Source organism: Grampus griseus (genome assembly GCF_964374135.1).
Source record: "Grampus griseus genome assembly, chromosome: 9".
Classification (NCBI taxonomy): Eukaryota; Metazoa; Chordata; class Mammalia; order Artiodactyla; family Delphinidae; genus Grampus; species Grampus griseus.
In genome coordinates this window covers 17,100,361-17,126,682 of record NC_139003.1, presented here as the reverse complement: position 1 = coordinate 17,126,682, position 26,322 = coordinate 17,100,361, and the positions used below count along the sequence as shown (strand labels likewise).

The window sequence follows — 26,322 nt, the reverse complement described above, 5'->3', positions numbered from 1 at the left end:
ACCATAATGTTCCTAACATTTTCCACCTGTCCTTGCTACCACTACTTTCTTAGTTCAAGATTTTCATATGAAAATTCTAATGCAAGCTAGCCTCATCCACTGGAGGGCAGAGAGCGGAAGCAAGAAGAACTGCAATTCTGCAGCCTGTAGAATGAAAACCACATTAACAGGAAGACAGACAGAATGAAAAGGCAGAGGACTATGTACCAGATGAAGGAACAAGATAAAACCCCAGAAAAGCAACTAAAAGAAGTGGAGATAGATAGGCAACCTTCCAGAAGAAGAATTCAGAATAATGGTAGTGAATATGATCCAGGACCTCGGAAAAAGAACGGAGGCAAAGACTGAGAAGATGCAAGAAATGTTTAACAAAGACCTAGAAGAATTAAAGAACAAACAAACAGAGATGAGCAATACAATAAATGAAAAATACACTAGAAGGAATCAATAGCAGAATAACTGAGGCAGAAGAACGGATAAGTGACCTGGAAGACGGAATGGTGGAATTCACTGCCATGGAACAGAATAAAGAAAAAAGAGTGAAAAGAAATGAAGACAGCCTAAGAGACCTCTGGGACAACATTAAATGCACAAACATTCACATTATAGGGGTCCCAGAAGGAGAAGAAAGAGAGAAAGGACCAGAGAAAATAGCTGAAGAGATTATAGTTGAAAACTTCCCTAACATAGGAAAGGAAATAGCCACCCAAGTCCAGAAAGCACAGAGTCCCAGTCAGGATAAACCCAAGGAGAAACACACTGAGACACAGAGTAATCAAATTGACGAAAATTAAAGACAAAGAAAAATTATTAAAAGCAACAAAGGGAAAACGACAAATAACATACAAGGGAACTCCCATAAGGTTAACGGCTGATTTCTCAGCAGAAACTCTACAAGCCAGAAGGGAGTGGCATGATACACTTAAAGTGATGAAAGGGAAGAACCTACAACCAAGATTACTCTACCCTGCCAGGATCTCATTCAGATCCGATGGAGAAATCAAAAGCTTTACAGACAAGCAAAAGCTAAAAGAATTCAGCACCACCAAATCAGCTCTACAATAAAGGCTAAAGGAACTTCTCTAAGTGGGAAACACAAGAGAAGGACCTACAAAAACAAACCCAAAACAATTAAGAAAATGGTAATAGCAACATACATATCAATAATTATTTTAAATGTGAATGGATTAAATGCTCCAACCAAAGGCACAGGCTTGCTGAATGGATACAAAAACAAGACCAATATACATGCTGTCTACAAGAGACCCACTTCAGACCTAGGGACACATACAGACTGAAAGTGAGGGGATGGAAAAAGATATTCCATGCAAATGGAAAGTGAAAGAAAGCTGGAGTAGCAATACTCATATTGGATAAAATAGACTTTAAAATAATGTTACAAGAGACAAGGAAGGATACTACATAATGATCAAGGGATCAATCCAAGAAGAAGATATAACAATTATAAATATATATGCACCTCATAGGAGCACCTCAATACGTACGGCAAATGCTAACAGCTATAAAAGAGGAAATCGACAGTAACACAATAACACAATAATAGTGGGGGACTTTAACACCTCACTTACACCAATGGACAGATCATCCAAACAGAAAGTTAATAAGGAAACACAAGCTTTAAATAACAATAGACCAGATTTAATTGATATTTATAGGACATTCCATTAGAAAACAGCAGATTACACTTTCTTCTCAAGTGCACATGGAACATTCTCTAGGCTAGATCACATCTTGGGTCACAAATCAAGCCTCGGAAAATTTTAAAAATGGCAATCGTATCAAGCATCTTTTCTGACCACAATGCTATGAGACTGGAAAGCAATTACAGGAAAAAAAAAAACTGTAAAAAACCATGAATACATGGAGGCTAAACGGTGCACTACTAAATAACCAAGAGATCACTGAAGAAATTAAAGAAGAAATAAAAAAATACATAGAAACAAATGACAACAAAAACACAATGACCCAAACCCTCTGGGACACAGCAAAAGCAGTTCTAAGAAGGAAGTTTATAGCAATACAATCTCACCTCAAGAAGCAAGAAAAATTTCAAACAATCTAACACGACACCTAAAGCAACTACAGAAAGAAGAACAAAGAAAACCCAGTCAGTACAAGGAAAGAAATCATAAAGATCAGAGCAGAAATAAATGAAATAGAAATGAAGAAAACAATAGCAAAAATCAATAAAACTACTAAAAGCTGTTTCTTTGAAAGCTGGTTCTTTCTTGCATCTGCAACCTTCTCACATTGCTGCTTCTGCTTGGAAAGGTACTCCAGTTCTCTATTAGATTCTTGGACACTAAGTTGCTAAGATTCAACTCAAGTGTCAACTGCTTTTTGAAGTTATATTTGTGGTACCTAAAGTTGTAATGACATCCTTATTTATAACACACTATGCCCTTGACTCCCAGGACCACACGTGACCTCTTCTTCCTTAGGTGTCTGCTGTTACATAAACTCCTGCCACAGCAATCACAACACTTTGTGCACTTGTTTTACATTTTACTAAATATGGTGACAGCAGTAACCATGTTTATCAGTCTCTGAAATCACAAGGCCTTGCAGTGTCAATAACAGGCTATCAAATGATATTAGAAAAATTAAATGTTTTTTAAAATTAATTGATATAGACAGGGACTGTACACATACAATAAAGGACTAGGCTCACCTGCTTATAGTTACAGCGTGATTCTGATTGTGATAGTTTCCTGGAGGAGGAAAAGGTTGCTACAGCCAAGTTAAGTGGCCCAAGTAGAGAGACAGGCCATTTGTCATTTGTCATTCTAGGGAGTAAAAAAGCTTTAAAACCTCACCAGTAATTTCTTCATTTTCAAAAGTTACCGTTTTAGACAATCAAGTATTATTTGATAGTTAAGTTGTAGAATATGGGGAATGTTTAAAAAAATTCATCATACTATCTCTGCCCTTGAATAGAATAGTTTACAATGTAGCTAGAAAGATAAGATATACTGGCATGAAACAAGAGTGCATCTTTATCTACTTCTTACTTCAGATAGCTCAATGCTGCTTTATACCACCAGGTTTTTTTGTGTGTTTTTTTAAAAACTACCACCAGTTCTTAATCTGGACAAATAGGCCAGAAAACTGGATTAGTAACATTTTAAGAATGAAACTCTTAAACTTGTACTCAGGTTATCTGACATTATCTTGACAGAAGGCTTTCGTGGCAAAGATGATAATTATAATTATACTAATCAATTGTTAAAACACTACGCAGCTTTGTTTCAGTGCAAAATTTATCAAATCAATTAAAAAATTAGCATTTAGATACACACATGACATCTTGGCGGACATTTCTGTATTATGTTGCTAGATACTGTTTCACAACCTTGGAATATAACCACTATCTCAGCAATAAAAATTTAGCAACCATGGTTTGGTATATTCAACTCACTTTTGGAAAGAAAGTGGGTTAGAATCAAGTACAAAAGGAATGCCTGAATAAATATATCTGATATTAAATGTCCCAACAAGGACTCTTAAAATGTAAAGGAACAAAGCAATTCTTTGTGCTCTCCCTTTAACCACTTGATTAACTCTTATTCAATTGTTTCCGTGAAGCCCTTCTGGAGTTTCCAGGACAGCTGGCTCCCTCTCTTCCTGTATGCCCCCTGGCACGTTGCTGATCATACTTCAAGGTGTATACTGGGTTGGTCAAAAAGTTTGTTCGGTTTTAAGTAAAAATAAAAGACACATTTTTCATTTTCACCAAGAACTTTATTGAATGGATTCATTAACCAAATGAACTTTTTGGCCAACCCAGTACTACAGCTTGGCTCATCCAAAGTCTAGCGCAAACCCCTTTTTTCTGTGCTTTCCTCTCCTATAGAGGCTGAAAAGGCACTGAATCCCCAGACTCCCTTAAAGCTACAGGTGGCCATCTGGCACAAAGCTGGCATCTCGTGGATAGCTTTCCTTTTCCAATAAAGCCTCAGGGAGGAGAGTGTCCTTAACTGTTTCCCTTCTCCCTGCCCCAAACAGACACAATGCCTGGAGGTTCAGCAGTCATCTTGCAACCGTAAGGAGTGGGGAAGACAGGGGAGAAGAGAGTGTGGGGTACTGAGGACAAGTGGAGCCAGCTACTCAGCCCTGGACTGCTTACCTTCAGGCATTTCATTAAGAGCCACTTGTTTTTTTTCTAAGTTGAGATATAATTGACATAGACCATTATATTAGTTTTAGTTGTACAACATGACGATATGATATATGTATATATTGCAAAATTCACCACAATAAGGTTAGTTAACATCCATCACTGTAGAGTTACGATTTTTTTTTCCTTCTGATGAGAGCTTTTAAGCCTTACTGTCTTCACAGCTTTCAGGTATATAATACAGTACTAAGGATAGCTACCGTGCCGTTGTTGCATCCCCAGGACTGACTTACCTGATAATTCTAGGCCTCTAACCTTTTGACCCCACACACCCTCCACCCAGCCGCCTGCCTCTAGCAACCATCAATCTAATCTGTTCTCTGTATCTGAGTTTGTTTCGTTTTTGTTGTAGATTCCATATATAAGTGAGATCATACAGTATTTTTCTCTGACGTATTTCATTTAGCGTAATGCCTTCAAGGTCCATCCATGTTGTCACCTAGAGATTATCATACTAAGTGAAGTCAAAGACAAATTTATGGTTTCACTTTTATGTGGAATCTAAAAAACAGTACAAATGAACTTATTTACAAAGCAGAAACAGACTCACAGACTTAGAAAACAAACTTATGGTTACCAAAGGGGAAGGGTGAGGAGGGATAAATTGGGAGTATGGGATTAACAGATGCACCTACCATATATAAAATAGATAAATAACAAGGATGTATGTATAGAACAGGGAACTATATTCAATATCTTGTAAGGGAAAAGAATTTCTAAAAGTATATAGATATACACACACATATATATGTATAACCAGATCACTTTGCTGTACACCTGAAACTAACACAATATTGTAAATCAACTATACTTCAATTTAAAAAAATTGTGAATCACTATATTGTATACCTGTAACTTATATAATATTGTACATCAACTACACTTCAAGATAAGAAAAAGCAGGTGGTGTGGTTCAAGGACATACTGAACCTGGCCACCCAGTTTTACCACAAATTAGCTGTGTAACTTTAGGCAAGTACCTTAACCTTTCTGTGCTACTTTCTGCAAATAAAATGGTAAACCTAACATGATTTCGGCAGTAACTCCTAGATCAAAAATTCTCTTTATCTCTCTTAAAAATAAGAACTAATTATACAATGGAATATTATTCAGCCACAAAAAAGAAGAGCCACTTTCTTGTTTAAATCTCTGTAGTAGGAGTTTTTGTTACAGTTGAACCCTACTTCCCTTACAGCACTTGTCATAGTCCTTTATTATCTGTTAACTGTGCTTCATTGGATATGAAACCATAGGACCAGGTGTTAAATCTTGCTTTCCTAACTTCAATGCCATGCTCCTCATCTGCACCCCCTCTGCCTCTCTAAACAACATGCTAACCATGCAACAGGGAATGACATGTATTCTACATTTCTCTTCATTTTATTTCTCCTTTGGAGACAGTGACTACAGTTCATTTTCAGTTGCATATATAATGGTCTTAGATTTGTTCTTATGTTACCCCTTGTGAAAATATGATTTTTAACATCTCCACTGTAGTCATATCTAGCAAAAACAGAAAGATCATTTCAAGGTTTCAGAGAGAAATTCATCATGGAAATACAAGGGATGGGAGAAAGTATAAATGAGCGTTCAAATTACTTCTCTCCAAAGACATTCAGATAGTGAGCCAATATATTACCTATGATGTGGTACACTGTAAGTTTTGGATGAAAAGTTTGTTTATATTTGAAACAGTCATTTTCATAAAGCTTGCTTTTCAGGGAACCCTCATTCTTGCAGCAAGTCTTCCCTTTTCTGAGAAATACATCAAAGTCATCTGCATCAATCCTAACTGGTCTTAGTATTTACTGAGAATTTATGATGAGCTCAGTATTGCTGTCAATGACTTGCATACAGTGTCTCTTCTAACTACTTGGCTACACTGAGAGGCAGTGTAATGTAGTGGTTACAGACACGAGCTCTGGAGCCAAAGTGATGGGGTTTGAATCCTAACTCTCCTCCTATCGAGCTGTGTGATCCTGGGAAAGCTTCCTAATGCCCTGGGCCTCAGTTTCCCCAATGGTAAAATGGGGGATAAAAATCGTACCTACTTCATAGGATTACTGTGATGATTAAGTGAATTAATATATGTAAAGCACTTAAATGACATTTCCTATGTATAAGTACTATTTTAACTATGAGCTAATTTACCTGCTCATCAACTCTATGTGATGAGTACTGGCCCCATGTTGCAGAAGAGGATGCTTAGACTGAGATGATAAGGCATTTATTCAAAGCCCCAAAGGTATTAGGAAGGAGAACTCAGAACCAAACTTGGGGGTGTGTGATGTCACAACACACAGTTTATGTCACTAACAGAAACTATCTAAAATAATGATGCACTCCAGTCTAAAAGAGCTAAATAGGTAAAAAAAACAATGAGCTTACAATGGGCATACTTGTGGATGACATTTGTGAGATATATCAAAACAGCATAACAACTGGTTTCTTCAGTTATTTAGGGGGGTAAGTTTTCTAGCTGTATCAATTCTGCTAGTCCTTCTCTAACACAGTTTCTTAAACTAAGGCAATTCAGAAAGGCATTGCTCAGTTCTTTGCAGGTCATCTGTCCTAAAATTTTTTTGAAACCAAACCTGCCCATGTTATATGGAGAACTCTGGGGATTCCAAGTAATCATAAAATGTGTGCTTGAGAATGTGTGAAACTGTTTAGATTTTACTGGGAGTGGAACAGTGAGTAATTTGAGTAAAAAAATGTTTCTACCTACCAGCACACCTACTTATTTAGGCTGAAAGGGTTGACTTCTAAGTCCTTATATCTTACGCACTTGATTCTCAATTCAAGCAGCAAAATCTGTACCGTAGATCCTTCTTGAGGATTTGACAATGCTGGTATTTGAGAGGGGTATTCAAATTTTATTATTAACTGGCCGCTTGATTTTTTAAAATACAGCACGGAAAATACATGGGGCAAAATCATCAATGTTATCAGATAAGGTGGTTTTCTATATTTTCTTAACAGACTGATTTTTAGTACTTTTTCTTCTCTACAGCAATTGTACATAAGACGTTAATCATTTTGACTTTCTTTTTATAAAAGGAAGGTTGTTGAGTAAACCTTTGTTTCTCACTCATTTGTCCCACACAGTGAATGTACAGAGTGGTCTGAAACAGCTGTGCCTCACTAACATCAGAGTTGCACAAGCATCAGTGGTTACATATTTCCGTTGTAAGGTTACAGCAGATATCCTAAGGAGGTAAATTCTTTTTTTTTTTTTTTTAACATCTTTATTGGGGTATAATTGCTTTACAATGGTGTGTTAGTTTCTGCTTTATAACAAAGTGAATCAGTCATACATAAACATATGTTCCCATATGTCTTCCCTCTTGCGTCTCCCTCCCTCCCACCCTCCCTATCCCACCCCTCCAGGCTGTCACAAAGCACTGAGCTAAGGAGGTAAATTCTTTGACACAGTATAAAGCAGAGAAATGATGGAAAACAAAAAAGCAAAGTTTCTTTTGGACTTTTCTCTCTCAGATATAGCTTCGTATTATCACTAACAACAAATGAGTTTATAATAACAAGTATACTGTCAGTTTGTTTCTGTAATCTAAGAATAAAACAGTAATTATAATGTTTTAAAAACTTTCATTAAATTTTCAGTTCATGAGATCTGTGATTCTCTCATGCTGGGGTAATTTTTCTATTTATTTGTTTAAAAGAATTCTTGTTTTAATAGGAGGTTGACTGGTCATTTTTAATATATAGTATATAAAGGACAGAGTATAAACCACACTAGAGTAAATGACTGAAAGCTTACCTGTCTGAATTCTAAATGATAGCGAACTTAAAGGTTAACTTGTATTATCTTTTAAAGATGTTAAGTATTTCCCCTTTCCCCACAATATCCTTTAGTGGATTATTTAGAAACAGTTTTCCTTAGAAAATAAGGATACTTCTTAAAATCCTTTATTATCAAAGGGATTACATAGATTATAAAGAATTTTAATAAGTATAAATATTATAGAAATCTGGTATATATTAAATACTATATACTGTACTGTTAAAGGTAAACTATTATTTCTCTTAGAGAACTGTTTCTTTAACTACACAGAAACTAGATGATTTCAAATTATATGTAACTGAAAAATAAATGAATTTTGGACTTATGAACATCCATTGATTGTAACATTATAGTTCAAGAGTACCACTTCAAGATTAACTCTCTTCTAAATAATGTGTTCATGCAACGCTGCTATTATTCAGGTATCTGAGATTCTAATCAGGAAGATCAGTTCAGTAATATTTTTATACATCTTTTAAATATCTCTTTTATTCCAAAAATTTCCTGTTAAGATTTTTTTAGGGCAAAGAAGGAGGAACCTTATTCAACCATGAGATAATTATGATTCAAAATGACAGGTGCTTACACCGTCTGTTTTTGCTTTCATAACATCAGGCTGAAGTCTGTTAGGCTTGGCCTTTTTAATGACTGCTGTGCAGCTGCCACTTCTTCTGTTTCATACTCTCACTTGGGCTTCTTACTCCCTGGGACCACTCAATTACCCAGGATGCTTCTCGAGCCTGCATTTTTTACCTGCTTCATCAGTTTCCTTTCACCAGTTTTACTAATGTTTCTCATGTACTCTGGATTTGGTGAGAATACCAGGAGTTTTGTTCATTTCCCTTGCTTCTTGTTAAGTTATTATTTAACAGTTCTATAGTTCTAGCTTAATTAATTAATCTATCTATTTATTGGCTGCATTGGGTCTTCATTGCTGCGCGTGGGCTTTTCTCTAGTTGCGGCGAGTGGGTGCTACTCTTTGTTGCAGTGCAAGGGCTTCTCATTGTGGTGGTTTCTCTTGTTGCAGAGCATGGGCTTCAGTAGTTGTGGCTCACGGGCTTAGTTGCTCTGTGGCATGTGGGATCCTCCCAGACCAGGGCTCGAACCCGTGTCCCTTGCATTGGCAGGTGGATTCTTAACCACTGCACCACCAGGGGAGCCTTGTTTTAGCTTATTTTAAATGTTCATGTTTGTTTTGTATTTCAATATTTGTTTAGATTTATTCACATACTGACTTCTTGCATACCTCCTTCAGTCTTCACCTCTGGGTCTCATTTGTTTCTTCCTGAAAGCACATCCAACTCTTCACTCATCTGTTCCTCAAGGGTACTGACCACTTCTGGGCTTCAAGCTGCCTTGGATCAACTCCTACCTTTCACCAACAGTCCTCTCATGCTCGTGTTTGGGAATGTTTTCTTCTTCAACTTCATCCTACCTGCCTTCTGTCTCTCAAGGCTTCATTATAATTTCTTGTCTAATGAACCCTGCTGTCTTATGGTCTAAAACAGATGTTGATTCATTCATTTTAAAAACATCTTTTCTGTCATCAGAGGGCAAAAAGGAGATACCATGGCATGTGCTCAGACCTCAGGCTTCAAGTGGAAGTCCCACAAGTGTTGATCGCTACATTTTTTTCATTCATGAATGTATCAATTAAAAATCAGGCCAAATATCTTTTACCTGCAGAAATATACATAATCATTTCTCATAGCTATCCCTGACAGTAAGTCTGAAAGCCACTCTCAAGTAGTAGAAAGAACATGGGTTTTTGAGTCATATAACTTGGAGCAAATCTTGATTTCATTATATTCTATTAGACTTCAGGTAGTTATTTAACCTCCTCAGGACAGATGGTCACCTCATCCATAAAATGGAGATGATTATACTTATGTATTTGGAGATTATATAAACAAAGATTATATTAGATTTCCCACAGATGTTACTTTCCTCTTTTGCTATATGGACAATAAAGAATTAAATGTTTTAAATTTTTACTTGTGTCATAAACTTCATCTTCCATCGCATTAAAGTTTTTTTAAAAAGTCCAGTAAGTAATACAGCATATAGCATAGAGTTTGATTTTATACATTCTACCATTCTTTTGTTTTCTGTAATTTTTGTGTTTCTCTATTAGTTGTGATCATATTGAGTTTTAAAATTTATTGTTTTGGCTTTTTTCCTATGCTAACGATATACCAGTGGAATAATGTAGTCGACCCTTGAACAGCGTGATGGGGGGAGGTTAAGGGCGCTGACCCTCTCTGTAGTTGAAAATCCACTTGTAACTTACAGTCGGCCTTTCATATCTGCAGTTCCTCCACATATGTGGATTCAACCAACCATGCATCGTGCAGTATATGCAGCATTTACTACTGAATAAAATCTGTGTGTAAGTGGACTGGTTCAATACAAACCTTTGCTGTTCACGGATCAGTTGTACATTAGAGATGTCAATGAATGTGGAAAACTTCTAAACTACATACAATAGTAATTGATAAAGATTCTACTTTTGATAAAAGACAGAATAAACCAGATTTCATAATACAAACATTGACTGCACTTTAAAAAAGTGCACTGGAATAGCCTTATTTTAGCAATTAAGGATTTTTTAAAGAGCACAGTTTCCCCCCTCAAAAATTTGGTTAACAGAACTATAGGGTACACATTAAAGGAGCTTATGCAAAAATAAAATTGAAGTAATTAATTTTGAAAAAAGAACTAAATTTTATGTTGCTTTCAAAAAGGTAAAAAAAAAAACCTTTCATCTAAAATCAATAACAGCTCTACATGGTTACAAATGGTCTGCCATCAATACAGCCATCTCTGAATGTCACTTGTTTAGCTATAAAAATTAAGGATCAGACACAAATGAAAGAATATTATGGGCACAAGTAAAATTAAAAAACTACTTAAAAGTCAGGAAACTCAACTTATAACCAGTAATTCAGCAACACAGCACATATTTATAAAGACCCTTCTGGGATAACATATCAGGGGCCTAATGTACATTCAAATCAAGCCAGCTTTTCATGAACTTATTTTATGTAGAAGATTCTATCTTAACAGTGGAATCTTATAGCCACAAGGTCTCGGTCACCTAGAGCATCATGTTTTGGGAATAAGAAATATGGAACAACGGTTTTGGCTCTATCATAAGAATAATTACATCTTGTTCTGTTTGTCCTAGGAGGAAAGAGAAGCTTATCAGAAAGAAATACAGCTCTGACCTACAGTTTGAGATCTGGCTAGGAGGGAGGAGCTTGCTTAGGGGCATTTCATTTAGTAAATGACCAGAGCCCTAAGCTAAAAAGGATCCCATGGAGTTTTTTATTTTCAGAGAAGAAAACCCTTGGCTAGATAGAAAAGGTCAGGGAAAGAGGGAGAAAGAAGGGGAAGGAAGGAACCATTCATTTCTTGTTTGTTTTAATTCTGACTTACGAATTTATTAATTTGTAATTGATATAGCTGACATATAATACTATTAGTTTAAGGTATACAACATAATGATTTGATATGTTTATATACTGTGAAATGATTACCACAATAAGTTTAATTAATATCACTTCACATAGTTTAAAAATTGTTTTCCTTTGATGAGAACTTTAAAGATCTACCCTATTAGCAACTTTCAAATATATCAATAATACAGTATTAACTGTTTCTTTTGCTCTACACTTAGCAGATAGATTGAGGCCAAGGGAATTAAGTCAACACTGAGGAAGAGCTGAGAAATATCCAAAAGAGAAGTCAGATGCTGGTCACGTGACTTATGCCCATGGACAAGCTGTGCCTCGACTGTAGACCTATGTGAGTCAACACGATCTCTTTAATGCTTAAGCCTGTGTGAGCCGGGTTTAGTTACTTGCAATACAGGGTCCTAACCAACAAAATACTGAAATTATAAAAATCTTTCATGAAATGTAAATTTATATCTGTAGCCTTTGACAACGAGTTTTTAACATTAATATGCAAAAATATTCCCCCAGGGATGAAATTATCCAGTAGTTTTCAAAGGTACTTTTTAATCTTTTCATGGGTGTTGTGGAGGAATAGACAGTAAGGAGAAAGACAGTGGCTGGAAATCTTTGTGAGTACATCCTACCACAGATCCTGGATCCATTACAGTGGCAAAGAATAATATCCCCCTTTATTTTGGCTTTTCATATCAGTACGGTGTATAATATGGAAAAACTCCTGTTGCCATATGCCAAAACCTCCCAACCCCTCCCCCGGTGGTTTTTCAAAAACCACCACCACCACACATTTAAAGGAATCCGGTAGTTGTGTTTAACATGAAGGTATGGGTAAACCCCCTAGTTTTAGAGGACCTGAATTAACTGCTTTCAGACAGTATCTTTGAAAAGTGAAGTGTTGAGACAAATGTGCTACTTTCTCAATGTTCTCCAAATCTTACTGAAGTTCAATCTATGAAGCATAAAATCCTCTTTAGTCGTAGAGGTAATAAGAGCTACTATTTATTGAGTACTTATTATGTGTCAGATACTGTGGCAAAATGCTTCATATACATTTACTCATTTAATTTCTAATTCTTCTTTTAGCAGGGCTTATTTTTAAAATTCCAAATGAAATGTTATGAACAGCACTTTCCAGAGTATGGCCATGAAATGATAACCTTGGGATTGATACTGGTGCCTTATTTTATGAAGATTTCTTGTCTTCCAAGATTTGCAGGTCCCATCTTATACACCTAGAATGGCTGCAACTGACTGGTTAATTTCTGAGGCTGGACATTGAACTTCATCTAAGAGCTTGTAATAGCAAAGGTAAAACACTGGAAAACTACAAATTTACCATGATCTCAGTCACATCAAGAAACCAGATGACTTGGAGAGCCCTTACAGCAATCTGCCTCTAATAATCTTGCTCAGTACGTACTACAGAAAATGAAGTTTATACAAATTTCAAACCGTGGTATGTGAATATGGTACCAGTCTGCAAACTGTTACTAGCATGGGACAACATTTTCTATATTACTGATTATTAACTACAATGCCTAGTTTGGCTAACTTTTTTTAAATAGCAAGATATTCTTGATGAAGGAGAGACTGTGTTGACTTATTTTCTAGCCCAACCTCTTTACCCACCATGAACTGGTAACAAACAGCCTGTGGACCAGCTGTTTTGAGCAACATTGCTCTAGACCTCAATTTTGGATATTACCTCTAGTTTTTCTGTCCCTGATGCCACACAAAATTTAAGTAAATTAACAACCAAATACTTAGCTTAAACAGTTACATAGTAATGGAAAAAGCAATAAAAATCAGCAATTGACCTCACCTTTGACAGAAGCAATTTCACACAGGAAACATGACCTTCATAGACGGCAGACAGAAGAGGTGTAATATGATGTTTATCTGGAGCCTATGAAATAATAAAGATATAGATCACCTCATCCATTTTTCATTTATTCCTTCCTTCTAGATCTAATTAGGGAATGCTCATAAATATTTCAAAATCGGTGTTTACCCATTTTTAGCCTCTTAGGAGCTGCTAGAGGCCCAAGCCCACACGCAGTTTCTCCTTGGGAGTCAGCCTAGTGAAACAGATGGAGCAGGGCTTTGACCCCATCTCAAATCTGGGCTCTGCCACTTACTGCATGACTAATTACTTAACCTCTCTGAGCCTCAACTCCGCATTACTGTAGACGTGCCAATGTGGTGCAGGAAGGGAATCTCGAGAGGGGTGGAACATAGCCAATGAAGAGGTAAAAGATTGCTACAATTGGGCCACGTGACATGGTATCCCCTGAGATGTGAAAAGTTCATCTCACTTGCTGTCATGGTTACTTAAACATTTTTCTAAAACTCTGAAATGCAACAGCTACAAAAGGCAAGAGTCAAGAGATGACTGCTGTCTGACTTTTGTCCAAAAATCCAGTTTAGATTTCTCATGACTGCAGAGCCCTATGCTCCATTGGGTGATAGCTATTTGCCACCTACAGATAGTGCTAACTCTCACATTGCTTTAGAACTTGAAAAGGAAACATCTACCCCCCAGTTTTATCAGTTAAAAAAAAATCAACTTGTTCTGCTTATTTTAAAAAAATCACAACTATGTATTTCTAAGTTACAGAAATTTGGTATAATTTCAGACTATATTCTTACTTCATATGAGGTTTCCAACAGTAACTATTTTATAAATCTACAGAAAACAATTACCCAAAAGCATACAAGAATTTTTTCTAGAATGACAGTGTTCTTTACATACATTAATATCTGCTCCTTTCAGCAGCAGAAATTCCAGGATTTCAAGCTGCCCACAATCTGCTGCATAATGAAGAGGCTTCCTTCCACCTTCTAGTGTCCGGTTGACGTCTTCTCCCTTATAAAAGAAGCCAAATGAAAACAATATTCATAAGGATGGTAGACTGAAGAAGGGAACTGAGGCACCTGCTATTTTTACTTTCTTAAAGCTGCAAGGGTTTCATGAAAGAATTACATTTCTTGCAACGTGAAATAAGTAACCAAGAACTTTAAATTCTGTACAAATAGCACACAGCATGACAGCAATTCAAATCATGATTAGTCAAGCTGAAAACAATAAAAAAATGCTAAATGTAATGAAATCTATTATTGTGCTCTATTTCTAAGGAGTTCAATCAGCACGATGTCAAGATGTGGCCACCAAAGACTGATGAGTTCAAATACTTAGATTTTACACAGATCATATGACATGTATTTTAATACTTCAGAGAAAGCATCACTACTTTGATGGAGGCAGACATCATCACAAGGTAATGAGTATTAGCTATTAAGAATTCATTTCATTCATTCAGCATTTAAGCGCTATTGTATGGCCGGCTCTGTGCACACAGGGGACAATAGTGAGCAAAATCAGAAATGGCTGCTGACTGCACGGAGCTTACCATCCAGTGTGGGAGGCAGATTTTAATCAAATAATCACATGACTAAACATAATGACGATAACAATACCTACATCTAATGGAGTTGTGGTGAGGGTTAAACTAAATGATCCATGTAGAGCACTTAAGATACTATAGCTAATATTAATAGAAATATGATTAGCTATTATTATAAGTTACCTATGTACATATGAAATATACTCAAATTCTGAATGAAATCCATTACTCAGTCTTTTCTTTTTAATGTTAAGGGTCACTATAAAGATAATGCATCAGTTTTTCAAACAACAATTTGAAACCTTTAAATATATAGAGGTATTTTTTTTTTCCGTTAAGGAAAAAGTTTAACTCCAGGGTTTTACATCCTCCAGTAAGTATCAGAGTGAGCTATATTATCTTACTTATTATTCAAGGGCTGGTACGTTAAAAAAAAAAAAAAAAGCATTCCAAGAGGTGAGATCACGTGCCTGTCACAACAATCAGTGGAGGCATCAGAGCTTTAAGTCAGGAAACGAAATTACACAGTGTTCCCGAGTTCCAGGCCAGATGTATATTTCAAATACATTGTCTCTGTGGAGGATCAAGAATTTCATCAAAAATAATTGTCCTCTTTTGAATTAATGATAAAACAACCCTTTTCTGTTAAGAGTACTTGAGTAATTCACAGCAGTAACTTCTAATGGGTTGTTTATTCAAGTCAACATGTGATATTTACAGTAAAATAGGGCCTCTTATAAAGTATATGAATATAGAAGAAAGGTGTATAACATACTTAAGATCAACGAAGGCTGGGTTAGAGCTCCAATTCTACCAGTCAGTTGTAGGACCTTAGACTAGTTATTTTCTAAATCTTTGTTTTCTTATCTGTAAAATGGGACTAAAAATAAACCTCACGGGGTTTTAGTGTATCATCAAATGAGATAATCCATGTAAAGTATCTAACACACTACCTCACAGGGTAATATGTTTAATAGAGGTTAAGTATTATTGCTGTGCATTCCTAATGTTGGTTTATACTGGTTCTAAAAGATTATCCAAAATTAGGTTAATGCAGGTTTCTGCATAATGGTTGAAATACAAAGATATGATTTATTATATTTTATATTCAGAAACAAATTTAAACGTAAGGGTGACTTGGTGTACCACCTTAGTCTTTATTCACAACTGTAGAAATGTGAGACTTTGAGGCAAAGAGGTACTCCTTCAAATGATTTGGATAAAACTAGTTTTCCTTTCATTATTATTTCCTTTCCATTATTTACATTAACTGGAGAGGATTAACTGAAGAGGATTAACTGGATACGCCTTTTCAGTGAAACAAAGTAAAGAAATAACTGCAGTAAGTATTCAATAAGATAGCTTTGTCAAAAAGGTATTTTCCTGGGTTTCCCTGGTGGTGCAGTGGTTGAGAGTCCGCCTGCCGATGCGGGGGACACGGGTTCGTGCCCCGGTCGGGGAGGATCCCACATGCCACGGAGCAGCTGGGCCCGTGAGCCATGGCCGCTGAGCCTGAGCGTCCGGAGCCTGTGCTCCGCGACAGGAGAGGCCACAACGGTGGGAGGCCCGCGTACCGCAGAGAAAAAAAAAAAAAAAAAGATATTTTCCTGAGTCAAAATATGCAATATCTTCCTTCCTTACTTAGTACAAGCATGCAAAATGCATATGAAAAGGAACTGTTGTGAGTTTAAACTTTCTCCTTTATCCCTGCAGATGCTGCTTTACAATTCTTATTTTAGCAGACAAAAGTGACAATACTGGAAAGGCTTTGTGTGAATGACAGGAAAGAAAGGATTTTCTTCTGCAGGCCTTTGCAAAAGCAGTACTTACTGAGAAATTTATAGTACTAAATGCCTGTATTGGAAACGTAGAAAGGCCTCAAATTAACGATCTTTGTACTTCTACCTTAAGAAACTAGGGGGAGGGCTTCCCTGGTGGCGCAGTGGTTGAGAGTCCGCCTGCCGATGCAGGGAACACGGGTTCGTGCCCCGGTCTGGGAAGATCCCACATGCTGCAGAGCAGCTGGGCCCGTGAGCCATGGCCACTGAGCCTGCGCGTCTGGAGCCTGTGCTCCGCAACGGGAGAGGCCACAACAGTGAGAGGCCCGTGTACCGCAAAAAAAAAAAAAGAAACTAGGGGGAGAAATGACATATGGAAATCTCTGTACCTTGCTCAGTTTTGCTATGAACCTAAAAAATGCTCTAAAAAAATTAAGTCTATTAAAAAATTAAGTTCAAAATAAGCAGAAATCAATGAAATGAAAACAGGAAAATAATAGAAATCAAAATCTGATTCTCTGAGATCAATACAACTGATAAATCTCTAGCCAGAATGATCAGGAAAAAAAAAATGACAGAAAGTGCTAATATTAGACTTCACAGACTATCTTCCCACAAAGAAACTCCCATGCCCCAGGTGGCTACACTGGTAAATTTTTACCAAACATTTAAGGAAAAAAAGAGTAATACCAATTCTACATGCTCTTCCAGAAAACAGAAAGCACCCAAACTCATTCTATGGGGTGAGCATTACTCTGATTCTAAAACGAGACAAAGACTTACAAGAAAAGAACACCACAGGCTAATGTCCCTCACGAACACAAATTCTAAACAAAATTTGAGCAAACTGAATCCAACAATATATAGAAAGTATAATAGACCATGACCAAGTAGTGTTTACCCCAGGAATACAAGGTTGGTTGAATATTTGAAAAAGTCAATCAACATAATTCACTATTTTAACATCTAAACAAAGAAAAATCATATAATCATCTCAAAAAGTATCTGACAAAATCCAACATCCTTTACTGATAAAAACTCAGTAAACTAGGAAAAGGAGGACACTTCCCTGGCCTAATAAGGGGCTTCTACAAAAAAAGTACAATTAACATCATACTTAATTTATGACAGATTGAATGCTTTTTTCCTAAAATCAGGAACAAGACAAGATGTCAGTTTCTACCTTCTATTCCACACTGTGCTGGAGGTTCTAACCAGTGCAACTAGGGAACAAACAAACAAACCCCATCTCTTTTGAAAAGGAAGCAGTATAACTGTCTTTATTTGCAGATGGTGTGATTGTCTATGCAGAAAGTCCAATGGAATCTACCAAAGAGCTACTAGAACTAATAAGTAATTTTAGCAATGCTGAAGGACAAAAGATCAATATACCAAATCAACTGCATTTTTGTTTAGCACTAGCAATTAATAATTGCAAATCAAAACTAAAACCAATGTTATTTACAATAGCATACAAATTTATGAAATACTTAGTAAGTCTAACAAAAAATGTACAATATCTATATACTGAAAACTACCAAACACTGTTGAAGAGAAATTAGAGGATCTAAATAAATAAATGGAGAGACACACAGCATGTTCACGGATTGGGAGACTCATTACTGTAAAGATGTCAATTTTCCACAGATTGATGTATAGAGTCAATGCAATACCAGTTAAAACTTTAGCAGGCTTTTTAAAAAGAAATTGACAGGACTTCCTTGGTGGCGCAGTGGTTAAGAATCCACCTGCCAGGGCTTCCCTGGTGGCGCAGTGGTTGAGAGTCCGCCTGCCGATGCAGGGGACACGGGTTCGTGCCCCGGTCTGGGAAGATCCCACATGCCGCGGAGCGGCTGGGCCCGTGAGCCATGGCCGCTGAGCCTGCGCTCCGCAATCGGAGAGGCCACAACAGTGAGAGGCCCGCGTACCGCAAAAAAAAAAAAAAAGAATCCACCTGCCAATGCAGGGGACACGGGTTCGAGCCCTGGTCCGGGAAGATCCCACATGCCGTGGAGCAACTAAGCCCATGTGCCACAACTACTGAGCCTGAACTCTAGAGCCCGTAAGCCACAACTACTGAGCCCGCATGCCACAACTACTGAAGCCCGCGCGCCTAGAGCCCGTGCTCCGCAACAAGAGAAGCCACGGCAGTGAGAAGCTTGCGCACCACAACAAAGAGTAGCCCCGCTCTCCGCAACTAGAGAAAGCCTGTGCACAGCAACGAAGACCCAACGTAGCCAAAAATAATAAAATAAAAATTTTAAAAAGAAAGTGACAAACTGACCCTAAATTTCATATGGAAATACAAACAATCTGTAACAGCCAAAACAACTTTGAAAAGAAAGAACAATTTGGAGAGCTAACACTACCTGATTTCAAGAATTATTAAAAACTGCAGTAATCAAGAAAGCATGGTATTGGCATAAAATTATAAAATATGCAAACATATATACTGATAGAAAGCAGATTAGTGGTTGCTTATTTGGGGGTAACAGAAGGGAGGGACTATGAAGGGGCACTTGAGGGTAATGAAATCTAGTCATTATCTGGACTACGGTGATGGTTTCATGATTGTATACGTGTCAAAACTTATCAAATTGCACTCTTTAAATATCTGCGGTTTCTTGCATTTCAGTTACACCTCAGTAACATAGATTTTCCTAAATCAAGTCTCTGTGGCTCTAATTCTTGTAAAATGAGATGCTAACAAATCAATATTTGAGGTAGAATAGGTGTAGGAATGAGTAACAGTACCTTCATGGGAGACTTAAAGAGCAAAAGCTATTTGAGGTCAAGTTCCTTCATTGTTAGTGCTGAATGAAAAGCTCCTGACTTCTGTAACCAACAAACTACACGGAACAAGAAGTTTTTAAGTGGGATAAGAGTGGATCCATACGACTCCTACTAGCTGGGTGGGCTTTAGAGGTCAAAACAATTGTCTGGATTGCTGAAAAAAACCTCTTACTCGGCCACCCCAACTTCCAGCCCCATTATGCCTACTCCATCCTTTACTCTGCAGCTACAGGGATCTTGCTAAACACAAAATGTGGTCACATTATTCCCCTTTTAAAAGTACTCTGAAGACCACCCATTGCTCCTAGAGAATAGGTCTAAACAACTAAACACGGTTTACAAGACTTGGAGTGATCTATATCCAGTGATTACCTTTCCAGCTTTAATTCTCACAGCACTCCTCCCCACTGTCCTTTGTTCAGTTAATTCCTACTAATTCTTTAGAATCAAGCTTTAATCAAACTCCCTCTGGAAAGTCATCTTTTAACTACTGCAACTTCGAGTCATACGACCTTCACAGGGGTGCCCAAAGCACCTTGTATTTTCCCTGTTACATTCTACTTAACCTGCCTCTGTCTGTATCCTCTGTGAACACAGGTCAGGTATCATGTCACTATTATTTACTTTTGCAGCTCCAGTGCCTAGTATACCTTCTGACACATACTAAATTTTACATGATAGAAGCTTTTAGACTGAACAAATGGTGAAATTGCTGAAGCAAAAGACTTGGAAGTAAGTCATCTTCTATTTCAAGCAAATACTGATAATGCATTAGTTATCCAGTAACAGCAGCAGTTACTTGAGATCAGTGGTATGTTTACTGATGTAGGGGTTTGAATGACAATTTCACCAGCTTTCCAGCAGTCTGGATGGGTGGTAACTTCAGTAGTGGTGGTGAAATAGGGAAGGAAGATAGTGCTCTATCTAGTTCCTTTCTCCTCACCCTTGGCATTAGTGAGTTACATCAGAAGAGAGGATGTTAGACACCTATTCTGTAATCTTCGTTCTAACTTCATGAAACATTACCAGCTACAGAGAAAAATTTAACCCTAATTTTGTCTCCCAGATTCTGGGGATAGAAGAGAGAGATGCACAATTTCAACAGGTCCCTTAGCATTACATGACAATCTTACCATGTTCCTTTTTATCTTGCTTTTCTACCTTCCACAGCGGCTATTTTAAATCTCTTTCATTTTTTTATAAGCCTCCTGCTTCTTTTTTATTCTCAGCAGATAACCTCATATCCTTCTTCAAACAGAAAACTGTCTTCGGACATGAACTTCCTCCCGAGCTTCTCTCTACCACACCTTCCTGCAACTGACAAATCCTTTCCTATCTAAAGCCAATCCCTCACCTAAGTTTTGGATATCATCCTTTCTTGTTTTCTTAAACTTATTTATTTATCCCTTTTCTTGCCTGTGTTTTCAACCTCTCCTGCTGTACTGGCTCCTTCTCATCAGAATATGCCATTCTCAACTCTTCGGCTAAAAACGCAAACAGCAACACAAAAAACTATCCTTAGACGTGATATTCACCTTTTAGTTACTATTCTCTTTCCTCCCTTTCACGGCTGAACTTGCCAAAAGCATTGTCTGTATTTGCTATCTCCAGTTTCTTACTTCTTGTTCTAATCTGGCTTCCACCCTCAATACTACGCCATAGCCATTTTTGCTGAGATCAAAGACATCCACGTTGCAAAATGCAAAGGTTATCTCTTAGTCCTCACCTTAATTGACCTCCCAACAGTGATAAAGTTGATCACTCCTTCCTTTTTTAAACACTCTCTCTTCCCTTGATTTCAGGGACACCACATTATTGTAGTTTTCCTCCTGCTCTCTATTCCTTCGTTGTTTCCTCTTCTGACTTGTCCACTTCTACTAGATGTTTAAAACAAATTTTTGAAATCCTGGTTATGAATTCAGATTATCATCATATATTTATAATTCAAACAGTTGCTAAAAATTGGTTAGCCTTATAGTCTTGTAATAGTATCTTTATAGGAATACCTTGATTACAGAATTTGGGGGGATTTCCTTAGTGACAAAGTTTATGTGTTTTTAAAGACATCATCATGCAGTAATATCACTGTCACAGAGTTGGGCAGCAATAAATTCTCACCATGATATGGGTGTAAATAACCAGGCAGGTGACAAGTAACTGCACACAGCTTCTATTTGCCATATGCAGTTCAAGTAAAGCAGGCTGACAAATCTAACTTGTCACCACATCCAGGCTTGTCTAGCTTCACCTTTCCCTTTTTAGCAAGAATAATTGAACCAGTTTCATTTTAATCTCCTTCCTGTCATTGCACTATGAAGCCTGTTGGTTGTTAAATATACAACAGATTTTTATTACATTAAAACTGTACTTTTTACCATATTTTACTTGTACCAAGGAAGTTGTTTTGACGCCATTTTTTCTAAGTATGACATATTCCAGATGTTATATATGTATATATAACATATATATGTAATATTGGATATATGAAATAATACTGTTTCATGATATTTTCTGGTGAGTAGTTTAAATTAATATACTCTATCCAGAACCACTATAGTGACCATGAATGAATGCTTTAGGATGTGTTGATTCCTGATGCTCCTCAATAATGACATTATTGGCATTTGAGAAAGCTGGTCATGTTTTTTTTACTTCTCAAGTACCATTGCTCTAAATAACCATGAGCCTCAGCTATACCGATAAATTCTCTTACCTGACTAGAAATATATTGGTACAGTGATCTAGTTCTATCTTTAATATCAATAAATCAACTAGCATTTACTGAGAAACCATGTTCCTAGCCTTGTGCTAGGCATGCTAAGGGTACAAGAAAGTGGAATTGTGGGTCTCTGCCCACAAGAACTTTACTCTTCACTATTAACTAATTTAACAAAATATGTATGAATTTCTATCTATCTATTATCTATCTATTATCTATCTATCTATCTACCTAATACACTCACAAAAATATAAAATAACCTACCCTACTAACTCTCTACCCGGTACTTCTCAAACTTTTTCACTGAAGTACTCCAAATAGCAAAGGATAGAAAATATATGCTTCTCTGAGTCTGAAAGTAGAATCCTAAACAAATTAAAAATTCATTCAAATATATCTGCACAAATATGCATGTATCATATATACATATGTATGTTCTGTTTGTTTTAATATAAAAGCCACAGCTCAAAACCCATAGCTACTGCTATGGGTTTTGCCCAAGGATGCTTCAGGAATTTGGGCCATGTGTACTCTATGGCTTAGAGTAACTCCTTGGAAGACCATAAGCTGACTACTGAAGAGCACAGTACAATTTAATTCGGTCTTATCTATTTCTGATGCCATGAATATAGTATGCTAATTTGTGTACCTTTCCTCTTGAGATCTACAGACCACCAGGCAATCAGTGAACAGACTTTCAAAAAGCTTACTAATTCTTTGTGTGTGCATAAAATTTTCTAGGTAAAGAGTCTAAAGGGGGCCATGACCCCTGAGAGATTAGGAACCCCTTCCTCTAACGTTCACTGCCTAGTTTTCTACTTTATGAAGAGAAGTAGTATTAAATGGTGGAAAGAACACCAAACAGAAGCCCTCAGCTCTAAGTTACCTCTGCTACTGCCCACAATGGGGAAGTAAGAAGCTTGGAAGACCTTAGTTTCCTCACTGAAAAATCTGTGGTTGGAGGAGATGACCTCTAAAGTCTTATAGTTAGCTTACTTTTACAGCTAAATGCATCTGGGAACAATTGTTCCCCCCGCCCCCTCTTATATTCTAGACCAGAGAAATAGGTGTTTCTGTACTTCTGGCCATGAAAACAAAGTAGTTTAAGAGACTGGATGCTGAAAATGGCTGCTACAGTAGGTATATTTAACTTTCCACAAAAGTTGGATCACGCAAGAAGATTTAATACAACAACATGAACAATGTAAAAAATATATACATATATTTCAAAGTTAAAAATTTTTTTCTTTCAAATCTATTATTACTTTGAGTTGTTTTACTAACAAAAGTAGGCATGGATCTAAAAATGATGAAATACAGTATTTGAAAAAGATACACTATTTACAATTAATTTAATTCAACAAATACTTAACGAGCCTACTTGCTACTGTGCTACTTGCTTGGGATAAAATAGAAAGGCCCAGCTCTGACTCAAAGAATTTGCTGCCTTCTTGGGAAGCTAGCAGGCAAATAAATGAATGCCATTTAGTTGAATACTACAAAATACAGAAGAGCCTTAATGAACAGAATGTTCAGTACCTTAGTGTGTGGGCAATTCATCTTTTACTGCCATTTAGTTTTTCATGTATTTTTATCTTGTGTTGTTAATTAGACTTTAAAGGTCCTTAGCGGTCAGAAACTACATCTTACAATTTTCATTTCTACCATAATTCCAAATATGGTATTTTTAAACCTCAATAAAAATTTGTTTTGATTGCTGATTATAATAGCATAGTATAAAATGCTAAATTAAGAAATAACAGTATTCAACAGGGTGTCTACTGATTTGGAGAGTGTGGAGGTATGCATATGCGAGAATGGTGCCTGGAGAAATTAATTGATATATTATGGTGTATGTAATTCTCATAGGCCAACTGGAAATCCAAGAGGTGCTCATTTGGAAAGCATCTACTATATACAGTGCTGTTTTGAGGCTTCAATGAAATAACATAATGTACCTGTACAGTAAGCACTCAAAAAATGTCAACCAATATTATTATTATTAGAGGCCTCAACAGTTCTCATTTGAATAGTTTTCCACTCAATTTTTCCACCTTCAACAATTCAACAAATGTAAATCAAGTAAATTAAAGTTCCTAAAGAGTAACACTGATCACACCTCTTCCTCATGCAAAAAAATTTCAACTGCTCCCTTTTGTTGAATAGAAAATCCTCACCATGATACTCATCCTCAATTCAACACCAACTTACTACTCTGGCTTTTTTATTCTGAAACACTGCGCTCCCAACACACCAGTGCTTTCCCACATCTGGAAAACTTCATGATGTCGCCTTTCTTTGGCATAGTCACCCCACTTCCACTCATGTCTTGGTGTAATGAGATTCCACTTACCCTTCAAGATCTATTTTCTCTCTAAAACTTTTACCTGATACTCCCCTGCCCACTATACTCTTGATATAAAATTCCCTCCTTTTAATCCTCATAGTTCTTATTTATATGTCTCTTACTACATTTACGTTTATTTAATTAGGTATTTCAATGATATAACTCCGTTAAAGAAAGGACAATGCTTTACTTATTTATATATGTTGTCTACAATGTCTGTGGGTGACTTGTGCATAAAAGTCCAATTCAAAGAATTAGTGTAATCATTTATACCATCTTTGTCATATTATGTAACCTGTTGTTTACCAAAACATATACATATACAAAACAAATATAAAGAGGTATGTATTTAAAAAACATTGTTAAGAGTGTCTGAAAGCCACATAATCTCCTTGTTGGAAAGGATTCTGTCATCTAATTCAACCACCCATATTACGTTTGAATCCCTGCTTGTGCATGCCCAACACATAACTGAATCTCTCTAATGAAAGGCAATTCAAGACCTTACAAATCAGTCTATTCCTTATTTAAATGCTGGAAAATTCACTGTTTACAGGTTCTGATCCTATCCTCTGGGGACACATGGAACAAGGAGTCCCTATATGCATGTTAGATTATTAATTGTTTAGCAGTCAGATGACATAGTAACTAAAATGAAATCTTTTCTATATGACTTGCTGTTATCCTGAACTTGGATTACTGACTTTTTGAGTATACATGGAGGGCCATTACATTAACTGCTACTAAATTGCATCTTAAAATGGTCATCTTATTTTTCCAGGCTGCCAAGTTCTTTCTAGAGTCTTATTAAAAGGAATTTGTTAGTCCTCATCTGCCCCTCCCTCCAGTTGCATCTCACCTATCTTCATGATGGTCACCTAAAGACATTAAAATTAAATAAGAAAAGTCTAGGGAATGAGCCCCACCAGTGTCAGGAAACTTCCTTCAGTTTGCTACATAAAGCGATAGGTAGTGTATTTGGGTACTACTGTTCAAACAGTCTTAAATCTAGTTCATCACACTCTCATCTAACTATCCTTTCCCATATGCCCCCAAGCATACCATTAAAACATCCAAATTTCAATGAAATGCTTGAGAGTTCCTTTATCTAACAGTCTAGGAACTGCAAAAATGGAAATTATTATGGCAGGACTTAAGGTCTAAGTGATCTCTTTGTAAGTGTTACAAACAACCCTACTACTAACATACACACACACTTAAAAAGTAACATGATCAATAAATAAAATTTGAAAAATAAGAGATGTTTCTTCTAGTGAATCCTGCGATCCAAAATATGACCATTATTACTACCTTGCTGTACTTCTGTTTACTTTTTTCTATGAAAGTAGCTGCTTGAAAAAGTTATAATCACACTATTTATTATTTAATATATGAAATATCTTGCTATCATTCTTGAAAGCCACATAATATTCTGTCAAATAGATGTGCCGGTTTACTTAAATATTCTCCTAATTCTGGACATGTAGGTTAATACCAAATACCCTATAATATTAAAGTTCTTATTTTACAGAACATAACAATATCATATTTCATCAATTCCAAAGCATACATTTTCCTGTATTTTTAACATGTCTGAAATCAGGTCACAAAAGAGAAAATAAAGTCTTACCACTTTACCTTGGTGAGTGGGGAAAGGGGTTATGGGTTGATTATATGCTTTGTAAAAACACTAACAGTCATTGCCTATGCCTTGCTTTGCTACGGAAACTAATAAATGACTGGATCAAGATGCTAAAATGTGAAGTACAGAATTAAATTATGCTGAATTTGGAGAACATAAA

General features: G+C 36.6%; 1 protein-coding gene across 1 annotated transcript in view; it reads right to left on the bottom strand.

The window, feature by feature from the left end:
• Nucleotides 1–26,322, bottom strand: part of MTPN (myotrophin) — a 61,944-nt gene that overhangs the window by 10,523 nt on the left and 25,099 nt on the right. Inside the window, exons 2-3 of the mRNA XM_082661748.1 lie at nucleotides 14,232–14,345; nucleotides 13,302–13,385 (exon numbers count right to left, since the gene is read on the bottom strand). Of these exons, the coding sequence (XP_082517874.1) occupies nucleotides 13,302–13,385; nucleotides 14,232–14,345 (198 nt within the window). The remainder of the gene's footprint in view (nucleotides 1–13,301; nucleotides 13,386–14,231; nucleotides 14,346–26,322) is intronic.